The 12445-nt window shown below is 38.3% G+C and overlaps 1 protein-coding gene across 2 annotated transcripts in view; it reads right to left on the reverse strand.

Moving 5' to 3' along the window:
• Positions 1 to 2563: 2563 nt before the first annotated feature.
• LOC101858747 overlaps positions 2564 to 12445 on the reverse strand; it is a 34146-nt gene continuing 24264 nt past the window's right edge. For both annotated transcript variants that reach the window (XM_005088829.2, XM_005088830.3), the window contains exon 10: positions 2564 to 10741. In XM_005088829.2, the coding sequence (XP_005088886.1) occupies positions 10328 to 10741 (414 nt within the window). In that variant the 3' untranslated portion in view covers positions 2564 to 10327. The remainder of the gene's footprint in view (positions 10742 to 12445) is intronic.

The following is a 12445-nucleotide window of genomic DNA, read 5'->3' on the forward strand; positions in this document are numbered from 1 at the left end:
GTTGGAGGTGTGTAGACGAGTTGTGTTGGAGGTGTGTAGACGGGTTGTGGTGGAGGTGTGTAGACGGGTTGTGGTGGAGGTGTGTAGACGGGTTGTGTTGGAGGTGTGTAGACGGGTTGTGTTGGAGGTGTGTAGACAGGTTGTGTCGCTGCTCGTAACGGATGTTGCGCCGCTCCAATCGTACAGGAGGGGCACGTCCATTCTCGGTGATGCGTCTTCCCTTCTTCGTTGATGGCAGGCTTAGCATCTGTTGTCGGGTGAGGTCAGAGCATTGGAGGTGGACCCACAGAAGACACTCCTGACATCGGGCCGATACTGCTTTTGCAGGCACACTGTCGCCGCATACTCCACAGGGCCAACGGGGTCCCGGATTCTGCTCCACGTCCCCGCCCGAGATCAGCAGGCGGGCCAGCCAGGCCGGGTTATGCTGGCCGCCAAGGAAAAACCCGGGCGGGTTGTTGAGGTCCTGGTGTTGCAGTACAACTGTACTAGCGAGCACATACTTAAATCTGCGTGTAAATCATTCAATCAGGGACGACTCTTACTTGTAAACTATTCCAAGCAGCAATCAGTGACAACTTTTTTCAGTTTCTTCTGTTACACATTGGTTATTGGGGTAGTTGACAGAGATCTATTGCAGTGTCATAGGTGGCAAGATAAACGGGTTCTTTGTCTGTCTGTTTTAGGATTTATATAATATTTTGAAATGTAGGTGTTTTTACACCCTCATTAACAATTTAGGAGGCAGGCTTTGACTCTGCCTGTCGGGGAAAACCAGAGCTGAGCGGGTTACAACATCCCAGAGAGAAAATTGAGACACTGGGTAAAAATCCTCCCCACACTGGAATTGAACTTATGTCCTCTGCATGTAACGAGGAACTGCCTAACCACTACACCACAGCTGAGGCCTGTGTTGGTTTGTTTGTTTTTAAACAACGTTGTCAAAACTGCGTATAGAAACCAGGAAACCACCCCTTATTCAGCAAATGGGTCTCCTGTACTTTGTTTCAAATGATAGCTTTTGCAGTTCCACCACACTGAAGAAAAAACTATGTTCAAAATGGGGATGTAACCGTTTACACGCTAATATTGACAATTATAAACATTGAATGTAATTATTGACTCTGAGATGATCACATCAATGGCTGGACGCCCGACTCCAACAGAAGCCAAACTGCATAATAGCACTTGTTGAAATCTTGCATCCAGCATGTCTTAAACATCGTCAGTTTTTGTGGTTGGTTTCTTTTTTTTCTTTTTTACATATTATACCTAACCATGATAAACACGATGTTAATACACGTAGTTGTGTTTAACCTTCAACATCATCACTCTGCGCCTATCCGTCTTCCTCCTCCCAACTGGAAAAATTGAGCTACATGTTAACTTTTTGTACAATTCTGAGCAAACAAAAGCTTAATACGTACAGTCTGGTACGCACATAGTGAAATCAGGACCCAGAAATCTTTTCATTTTAAATGACTTTCGATATGTATACGTTTTACAACCAAAGAATATAGGCCTTAAAGTAAAGCCTTTGCATAAGAAAAAAATTGCAGGCAATAAAATTGTTTCGCTATGTGTGAGATAAACTGCACGTTTATGCATTTGGGGTAGTACTATGGGTTGAAAATAGTGACGAAATAAGTCCTCCTTAAACATGAACAGTTTAACTTGATCCTTTACAGTAACAGAACATCACCTGTACACAATATTCCCTGAAAGAGGACAAAAACTTCAGTCCCATCTGATTAGGAAAAAAAAGTTCCACGAGTTGGTCAAGTTGGTGTCCAACAGTGCTGATCCGGACCCCACTAAAGAAGAGGTAGAAAAAGTAAACATTTGAAACAAGAACACCCTTCTCATCCTGCACAGGGTATTTTGTTTGAGTAAAGAGAAGCACATCGACTCGATAGTTTTCATCAAAACACCAACATCTTGTTGGTCATAGTATAGGTTTAATTTAAACTTTAAAAACCCTTCCAAATCTGTACAGTTATTTAAGAAGAGGTAGGACTTCCAAATTGAATATGTTCTACAATATGACTGGGCCAGATGGGTAGAGAACTTTCAAAAACTCCCCCAAAATAAAACAAAGTTCAGGACGTTCTGTTGGAAATTTGAACCAGGACCATCTGCTCCTTAGTCAAGAATGATGATACCAACTGAGCTAACGGTGTGCCCAATCACTTGTTGGAACAGAGTATTCCCTTCCAAACTCAGCCCATTCATGTTACAAAATACAGTGGGGTCTGCTTAAACCAAAATTGTGCAGGCCCATCCGATTTACTTTGTTTTAGCTGGGTCTTTGGTTTAGAAGGAAAAAAATTGGATATTTTGTTAACCCCTGTTTTCAGATTAATTGTGTTCAGTTTAAGCAGGCTCCATTGTAGATTGTACCAAATATTTGTCCAAACGAAAACAGACGTGTTTTTTAAAATACACTAAAAAAGCAAAGTCCTAAGATTCGTATAAATGTTTTACAGAAAAGAAAAGCACTAGGATAGCCACCATCTATGTCTGCCAGGTCAATGACTATTAAAATCAACAAAGGAAACTTTTGTTAAAATGGTGCTGTTCAAAATATCAAAAAGTTTTATTAGCAAACATAAAAAATAGGACTTACAATGATTGTTTTCTTCTACATAATTTAGCAAAAGTCAGATCACAACATGCATTTACACACAGCCTTCTAAAACGCACACCAACAAAAGTATCTTTATGGCAAGATTTTGGTGAAAGAGTGCACACAATTATTACAAAAGTATCTGACATTATATCAAGAAAAAATAAGCAACATATTCGAAAAGAAAAACACTAAAGTTCCAACAAATTACAAGTTGTTTAACTTAAAATGCATATAATTTAAAAAAAATGAATCATTTAAAGGGATAACCCCAAAACAGCAGTTTCATTTCTGATACCTCTAAGCCCACTTACTTGAGAGTCGAGCAACAGAAGAATAAAAGAATTGTAAAAAATACAACATAAACCTACACCAGGAGTGAACTAAACTGATTAGAAGCAGAACATAGTATAGAACCACGCTATTACATTTACAGTCTTTCCATATACAATAATTTTACTATTGATAATTTTTAATTTCTACATACAGCTGGTTGGGGACCCTAAATCATGCAACTACAATCTGCACATCAATCCATTAAGTAAGTCTGGAAATTTAAAGAAATAATCTTTGGTTCAAAGAAAAAAACTCCATCCATCTGTGTGCCCCAGGTATAATTAAAATATTCCATGGTTTAATAAATATGCCAATAAGCATTGTGTTTCCAGACACAGACCACTTTCAAAAAAAATTCCAGTTAAAAAAAAAACAGCAAAAAGTTAAGACTACCTCAAACCTACTGAAATACAGCATCTATTCCTTTTTAAAAAAAAAGTGAAGTCTAATTAATTCTGCTGCAAAACAGAATGATAAAAAGGGCAACGTTTTAACACTCAAATCAACAAAACTCAGCTTACAAAGGAAAGCAGAATGAGAAAAGCAGCTATTGTATTTATCAAGGGACCATGAATCAAATTAGAAGTCCATGCTTCTTAGGTTTGGAGAGGCAGATTTATGTACTCAGTAATCAGTTGAAATTATCTGCGTGTGTATATATATATATATATAAATATGTTCTGACAAGCTGATATCCTTTTCCCCTCCCTTCAGAGCAACATGCAGCACTTAGCATGAACTAATTTGGGTATTCATCAATGTTGACCTGCCAAAAACTCCATGACCAAAAATGGGAGTTTGGAGAAAAAAAAATTTGAAGCTTAACAAACCCAGCAGATTGTGATTGTGTAACAAACCCACAGTGGCAAAGAAACGTATATATATCGCAAATATACGCCCAAAAAAATGTGTATCTTCACAGCATTTGCAACAAGTCATGTACAACCTGACAGAAAAGGAATTCAAGAAACAATTTTTTGATTTTATGCAAATCTGAATGGGTTTCTTTGACGGACATTTTAGAAAATCAGAGAGATCCAATCTTATCTGAGCAATGTTATTGAAGTACTTGGAAGGTCTATCAAATTTAATTTAATATAGGTTAATATGATGTGCAAAAGGAACCATTTAGCCTGCAAATTACACGCCACTTATGCAAGCGCAATACGCATGTGATCTCTTCAGGCTACATGCACAATTCCACACCAAGAAATTACTCTACAGCAAAACATTAAGTAGTGTCAGTAACATGGAAAATACCAAGCATTTCCACATGAAAATACAAACACATAAGTAGAAAATTCTTACATCATGTATACATATGAACATGCTCATATAAAGGTAATTACGAACACAAATAAAATAGAATACAAGATTTGATTCCCATCACAACCACCCATCACAGCAACTACATGATCATAGATAAAGAAGGACACAAATGCAGACGAACAGCGTTCGTTAAGTAGTAAAATGCAAAGTCTTACAAATTTGGGTCACAGCCATAAGAACCTAAGTCACATGGAGCAGAAGGCATATCGATGTGACAAGGCAAAGAAAAACATCAGGCAAATTCTCCTCACTAGGAAATTAAAACTGAAACCGTGATAACACTGCACACAAAGTCCTTAGACAGTGCTTCTCCATTCAATAAAGTCTCAACTTGTAACAAAACCAAAGTGAAAAGCATTTGTGATTCACTGATTGTATATGACTTACACTGCCATCCACACAAGTTATACCATTTAGGAGGAGGGTTGCTTCAATTTTAAAGGACTAGACTACAGTACTGAGCAACCAGTTGGAGAACTTGAATAAAATAGACACCCCCATGCAGGAGTCAAAATCCCACTGTTCACCTATAACAGCAAAGAGCCTCACCATTACACCAACAGAGATATATTAAGAGGGAAAAAAGCTACACAAAGCTGCAAAATCATACTGTTTAGAGGACAACATCCACAGTTGAACCTGCACTAACCTGTCCAAGACAATCATCCATACGACCACTTCCTACTTTACATTATTTTTCTATTATAATGACACTGTCCAAGTCGTCCACCAGCTTAAGACTAACTTTTTTCTCCTCGCCAATGGGTAGTCATCTCAGACAATTCTGACTGTAACTACAAACGAAGGGGGAAAAAAATTGAAATTTCAACCACTCTTACTGATAGCACCAGACGCTTCCCTCCTCCTGACACAAACCACAAGCGATATATGTGTATATAACAGCTACTGTACAAGCAATCGACTTTATCAGAGTAAAGGATATATGCACAAAATCTTATATCTTTGAACAGACAACATTGAACATAACTCACACTTCCAAAAGGAGAAACTTCAAACAGCACTGTTCGCAAATTGTCATAAAGATAAACAGTACTCAGACACACTCTGCGATAAAGTTGAACAATACTCCTTAGACACACATTGTGATAAAGTTGAACTAAAGTTCGAACAAAAGTTGTGACAGCAATGAACAACACTCAAAAATGCATTGTGACAAAGATACATCTAAATCATAGTTCCTATGGTTGCTTATTGCGAAGACATTGAATTAATTAAAAGCAAACAAACAAACAAACAAACAAAAAGCAGACAGATTTAAGATGGAACTGAAATTGAAAGAAAAAGAACTATTCAGCACTGGTCCTTATTATCAGACATTCATGGAATTTCATTGACAACCCCTGAGGTTTTGACCCCTCTGCACTTATTCAAAATGTTTCAATTCTCTCGTATTCATTTTAGCAAGATCTACAGCACTTGCGTGTGTGTGTGAGTGTGACTAATAGGTTATATAAGCGCTGGAGATTAAAGGTTTTATTAGAGTGTAACATGTAACATAAAAAGAAAAGGATGAGGAGAGATAAAGACAATAGATATTAGATGGGAATGACTAGGTAAACAACACCAGACCAACCGCCAACTACTAAACTTAATTATGAAATATGATTATTTGCTATTGGGTAAAACTTGGAAAACATCTTCATAAAAACTTGGATATATAAATTCAAAAATGTTGCTTAGCCCATGAAATTCCAAATCTAGAGCAGTCCCACTACACTTAAATATAGTTACTGAAAGGATACCAAAAGTCACTGCAAGGAATGCATCAACAGAAACCAAAGAGAGTTAATCAAATTAGGACGACCAGCACTAGGGGCCCCAGTGGTCCAGTGAAGGAATGATTTAGGCCACACATACAAACAAATTATAATTGCAGATGTTTTTTACGGCCCCACCACCTCAATTTAGATCATTCAGGGGGCAGGCTGGTTCAACTCTGCCATTCATAGCCAACCCAGGCTGAGAGGGAAACAATGAGCCAGCAGAAAGACAGAGGTCACACAGAAAGGTCTAGCAATGCCAAGTGACAATAGCTATTAAGGCGACCACAAACACACATGTCTCACCCTGAGTCTCGGCTGTAACCTTCAATATGGTTCAAAATTGCTGCCATTTGGCCAAAATCGATTTTAGTATGGCAAAGAGTTCATGAGGCCGAGCACAAGATTGAAAATTTTAGGCTGCAGCGATATTTTTCCAGGAGCCTAAGGTGGAGCGAAGTGGTGGAGTAAAAAAAATTCTTTTTTCTTTAAATACACATTTGATTTTAGATTCGTTACCAGAGTCAAATCTGACACAAAACACTAAGGCAATCTGATGTTATATAAAACTGCTACATGGAGGCAAAAACCCTCTTTTATACTGTGATTAGTACAGTACATTTTTGTGCCAGCTTCTGCAATGCAAAGTTTCCAAAGTGGAGAAATGATGATCTTCACTTTTTTCATTACCTTTCCCTTGTCAAAAGGTGGTAACATAAGACACTATCAAACAATCTCCGAAAAAAAAGTTTTTCCTTACTTTCTCAAAGTACACTTTCCACGATTCTAAGATCTTTGTAAAAAAATTCTAAAACAAGACAACTCCCTTTTTTACTGTTAATGGTAATAGTTACTATACTCTGTAAAGAACAAATATAAAATAATCCTTTTTATCTTGTGGAATTAATTGTGCTCACATCAGTTGTGGAAAACAAATAAAATGTAGCAGCATTTACAGATAGATACAGGATTGCAACAGAAAAACCAGCAGAGCAAAAGCAAAGGATATCAACTTCAATGAAGCAACTGTTTTGCTATCTCACTCTCCCTCTCTCTCTACTCTCTCTTTTTCTACTCTCTCTCTCCCTCTCCCTCAATTTCTCCCTCCTTCTTCCTCTGTCCCTACCTTCATATCATGTTCATTTCTACGTCTCTTTAATTGTGTGTGTCTACCTCTCTGTGCCTGTCACAAAACTATGCTGGCACACACATATAACCTCATTCTTGCCCACATAATATTACATCACAGGCATATATTATCATTAGCAGAATGACAGGACTGGGTGACTGGGTTTAAATGGAAACTTTACTTGATGCTTATTAACCCCTTAATGACTACTACTGTACACCGTATAGTGAACTTTGTGAGAGAAAATATCATCCTCCTCTACAATGAAAGTGTTAAATGCACCACAGGGGGTTCGTTAAATGTTCAACAATAGCTCTGCTGTCTTATGACAAAAAAAGTATATATGCGTAATGCGTAATTAGGTAAAGCAAAGTTTTTCTACAGGAGAGAAAACCCTTTTTGTGGCTATCACAGAATAGAAAGGGGAGGTAGCACATTGTTTGTTGTGAAGCCACAAGTTTTGGGTAGTTACTGTCAGTCCTGATCAAAGTTCAATTTCACACAACCTTAAGTTGTAGCTAATGGATCAGATAATCAAAGTCCACAGATTAGCCAACTATAAAAAGATCAAAATCAATGGTTTTCCACTTCCCTGTGTTGTACAAGATTTTTACATGTTTTGGAGTCCAACATAATGATTTACTTTAGCACCAAATAAAACATTTCCTAAATCTTAAAGTCAGTCACAATCCTTTCATTCCGTTGACAATAACACAATTATGAGAGGATTTTCATTTTCATAAAAAGCAAATTAAATGTGAATGATACATCAACACATGAACTGCTACCAACAGCAAATACAACAGGGAAAGAAAATATAAATTCATCCTGGAAATGCACGACACTGGAGCAGACATCAAAATATAATTTCTTTTTATCATTTGAAAAGGACATTCGCTTATTTGATTTTTCAAAAGTTCTCAAATCCCATAAAATTTTATATACGCATTACTATCTTCAAAGGTCATGTCAGAGTCAAAAAAAAGTAACAAAACAAAGTGTCTCCAAACATTTCCTTGTTAGGCTTGAACTTTACAACACATAAGAAGGTTCATCTGCAATAGCTCATTTTTCGCACTTTCAAAGCATGTCATCTTCTGCCTTCTTTTTCTTATTCTTCTTGTAAATGTTCTGCTTATTATCAAATGTTCCAAAGACTAACATGTAGATCTATATATTCTATAAATATTTATTAAAAAGCATTCCTGTCTTTCCAATTGTTTAGAAACCAGGGGGGGGGGGGGTTAGGTTTGACAACAAAAAGGATTGTTCAGTCAATTTACTTCCAGTAATTATTATGGTTTTGTGTTCAGAGATATTCACTTCATTTCTGGAAGTTATGTGACATGGTCTACAGCAAAACCTTGATAAAATGCACCCTCTTATAATCTAAAAACACATCTCTTGTAGTAGTATCATTATTGAAAGAAAAACCAACTGAAACAACCCTTTCCCATTCAAATTTCAAAAACAATTTTCTTTTTTAAAAAACAACAGAAAAGTACAAATGCTTTTCTCAAATATCTTTGGAACATAATGGTACTTTGTCTGCTTTCAAGTCAAGCTGTCACAGGACTTGGCACCAGAAATAATGTACTTTTTAGCACAATGGATGCATGCAAGTCTTACCAAGGTTTGAGAGTATGGTTGGTGTGAGAGTACGCTGTTTCTATGCCCTTGAAAGACACAGTCGGAATGTTTAAGTAAGCACATGACATGATCCAAGAAGTAAGGATACTCGACACAGCCTCAGCAGTACAAAAAAAAATGGCAGCAACAGACATAGTAACCAGGTAAACAACTTCAGGACACACATACAAGAGAGTCATACGACATTTAGAAAGGACATTTAGGAAACATCATTCTTCTGTTTGGGGGTGGGGGGGGGGGTGGGGGGGAAGGGTGGAGATTTCACTAGGACCACAAGTAAATCAGGCATTTGAATGCTTTATCACAAGTACTTCATTTCAACAGGAGGCAATTTTTACCCCTGTCCTTAAAAAGAGAAAAGCCAAACGTCATTTTCCAACAACTGACCAGATATTATCCGAAACAGCCTCTGAAGATTTTTCCTCACGTCTTTCAAGTCAAAACAGGCATCAGTTCAAGATTTAATAACATCACACAACGAAAAAAATTACTGTATTAAACAGCACTGACTGTTATCCAGCATCTCGTTTCAGCTGTATTAATGAGAAAGAATTTAAAAAAGGAGGAGAAGTTCAAAAGAGGCATTGAGTCAGCAACACACTCAACTGACATGGAAAATGTGGAGATACTTGCATGGGCAAAAGCTTATTAAAAGATGACCTATCAAAAGACTTAAAGCATCAAACAAAAGAACAAATACAAAGAGAGAAGGGAGTTTATGACAACAGTTAGGTAGAAGAGAATACAGTGTATCACAGCAACATTAATCCACATATTGCACAATTATGTGAAAAAGCACCATTTGACAATGCATAGCCGTGCACATCAAGAGTCACAGATTTTTCAATCGATGGCTAGTAGCAAGACTCTGACTCACATCATTCTGCAAAATGGCATTTGTCGGAGTGTTGCACCCAGCCATCATTAGGCTGAAAGGGAATTCTTCTTTCATTGAGTACAAAACACCAAGCTATCAACCTTTACAACCAATATCACCTTTGAAGAAAAACAACTCCACTTTCTTACATCACAGATCATAGACTTCAGAAACCCAGCTAAACACCGTAACATTCTGAGACCTGATGCTCGGCTACTACTGCAAGATCTGGGTGGACATGAAAAACGAATAGGACATTTCTCTACTCACTTTCTCTATAATATAAAAACAGTGAAATTCATTACGCTATGCCTCCCTTCACTGATTCAAGCTGGCCCCACATCATTATAAGGACAAAAAAATATTCAAAGCAGTGGTCCACCATCAAAGAACATACAGTTGTTGCTCTGAATCACTATACTATAAATCACATTCAAAAATCAAGGAAAGACTTCTTTTTTTTTTTTTTCAAAACAGACTCATAGACTGAAATAATTCAAACTCAGTGGTATGTCCACCTCTCTATTGAGACCATTCTGACAATGGTCATAACCACAGAAATATTCTTAGATCAGCCATCTTTAACTTCTGAAAAAAAATCACCAGTACTCCAAGTCAGAGTCCCCTTCCACCTCACCATCGCTGGTGGACTCGTAGCTACTGCCGTCACTATCACTGTTGTCACTGCCACTCTCAGAGTCGGCGCCGCTGCTGTTGTTCTCCTCCACGTTGAGACGCACGACGCTGCTGCGCGACGGTCGCTGAGGCCTGGCCCTGTGCAGCTTGAGAGCCATACGGAGGTACAACAGCTGCGCCTCAAAGTGCAGCAGAAGCGAGCGGGGTAGATGGAGCATGGCCACCAGACGGCGGAGTACGGTACAGTTTAGCACCAGGCTGATGTACTCCTCGTACCGGTGGCGATCGGAGAGTAAGTCTTCTGCATGGAAGTTCTCCCGAATGGACGGTACCGGCAGGATGTTGTGAAGGCAGGCTGTGCTGTCAATGAGGCAACACTAAAAAGGTGGGGGGGGGGGGGGGGGGGGGGGACTAATATTATTTCTCTAATCTAGGTTTGAATAATTATAGATATTGTTTCAGTAAGCACTCCATGGCACTTGCAACAAAATAAAGTCATATACGTGCCCAAGATTAGAGATGTTATTAGAGAATAACAAACACAAATAAGAAGGAGGAGAGATAAAGATGATAGTCTCACCAGAGCACCCAGCAACCACCCATTTTTTCAAATCTAGGTAGGAATAATTATAGACGAAGTAGACCGTGAGTGAATGAGTGAACACAACAATATTCACATTTCACCAGTAAACACAGTGAAGGAAGGAGAATTGCTACACTATGAAAGAAATGATACCCACCTCAGAATATTAGACAAAAAAGCAAAGATCATGAAGGAAGCAAGACCCACCAAAAGCAAGCACAAAATTATCATTTACTGTGTTTTTATTTATACTGTTTATTCACAACAGCTTGCAGTCTGACACAATGGGGCAGAATCATTATCTTAATCTATAAACAATTGACTTAAGGGAAGGCACGGGTCTTCAAAATACGATGTTTGGGTCAAAATACCGATTAACAACTTTTTACATTTTCGGGTACCTGAATAAGTTAGGAACCGATACCCCCTGACCTCAATAAGAAAATATTTTTAAAAAATTGTTTTATGGTCATTTCCTTTAGGGTACCTTCCTCAAAGTAGGGCCCATTTTTTTCATCAAATGAGCCCATAATTAGACGGCGATGATAACAACGTGTCTCCACGTGACCCTAACATGTTTAGTATCGTTGTAACCACAAGCTTCTCCTCTTCCAAACCGTAAAACAATCTCGAGTGATGTGTTTCTGACAGTTTAGTTATGAAGCAGAACACATGACGCCCCATTTTGTAAATCTTAGTTTGTTTAGAACAAAATGAATCCCCGGTACTAAAAATAGTGACAATGACGTCAATATTCAATCAGAGATTGCCGCGCGGTATGGAATCTTCAACAGTTTTTTTATGATCACCGCTACTATTTTTTTTTCCGATTACAAAAGCCCGGGACTGTTTTCACCAACGGAACCACCAAATTTGCTTTTGTGTTTGACGAAACTTAAAATTTATCGTGTTTCTCACTTTTCTTTATTTTAGTGCAGTCTTGTCTTTTTTGTATGTTCATTCAGTACTCTCCAAGAAGGCGTGTTCAATTTAGTAAACATTTCAGTTTGTTTTTTTCCCCTGGTTTGCCCGTGCATTTACCTTGATGTGTGAGTGGTTTTTTGTTTTTGTTTTTGTTTGCAGGTCATTTTTTGTGTGAGTGGGTGGGTGGGGGGGGGGGGATTGGTAATGCAGGTGTTTTTACCCGTCTATTGACACAATTTAGATCCTTTAGGAAGCTGGCTTTCGACCCTGCCTGTCACTGTCAGAGCTAACCCGGACTAAGAGGGATACCACATCCCTGCAGAAAGATCCAGCTACTCAAAAGAAAGTCTCAATGCTCAGGGAGTGAACTCAAGTCTCCCGAGTGGGACAGTGAAGCGCCTGATCGCTACACCACAAATATTGATTGTTTGTTTTTTGTTACGGGTATGGGATAAAAAAAAAGTGAGAAAACGAACCCGTATGAGAGAGAGAGAGAGAGAGAGAGAGAGAGAGAGAGAGAGAGAGAGAGAGAGAGAGAGAGAGAGAGAGAGAGAGAGAGAGAGAGAGAGAGAGA

Source organism: Aplysia californica, unplaced genomic scaffold, assembly GCF_000002075.1.
Source record: "Aplysia californica isolate F4 #8 unplaced genomic scaffold, AplCal3.0 scaffold00001, whole genome shotgun sequence".
Lineage (NCBI taxonomy): Eukaryota > Metazoa > Mollusca > Gastropoda > Aplysiida > Aplysiidae > Aplysia > Aplysia californica.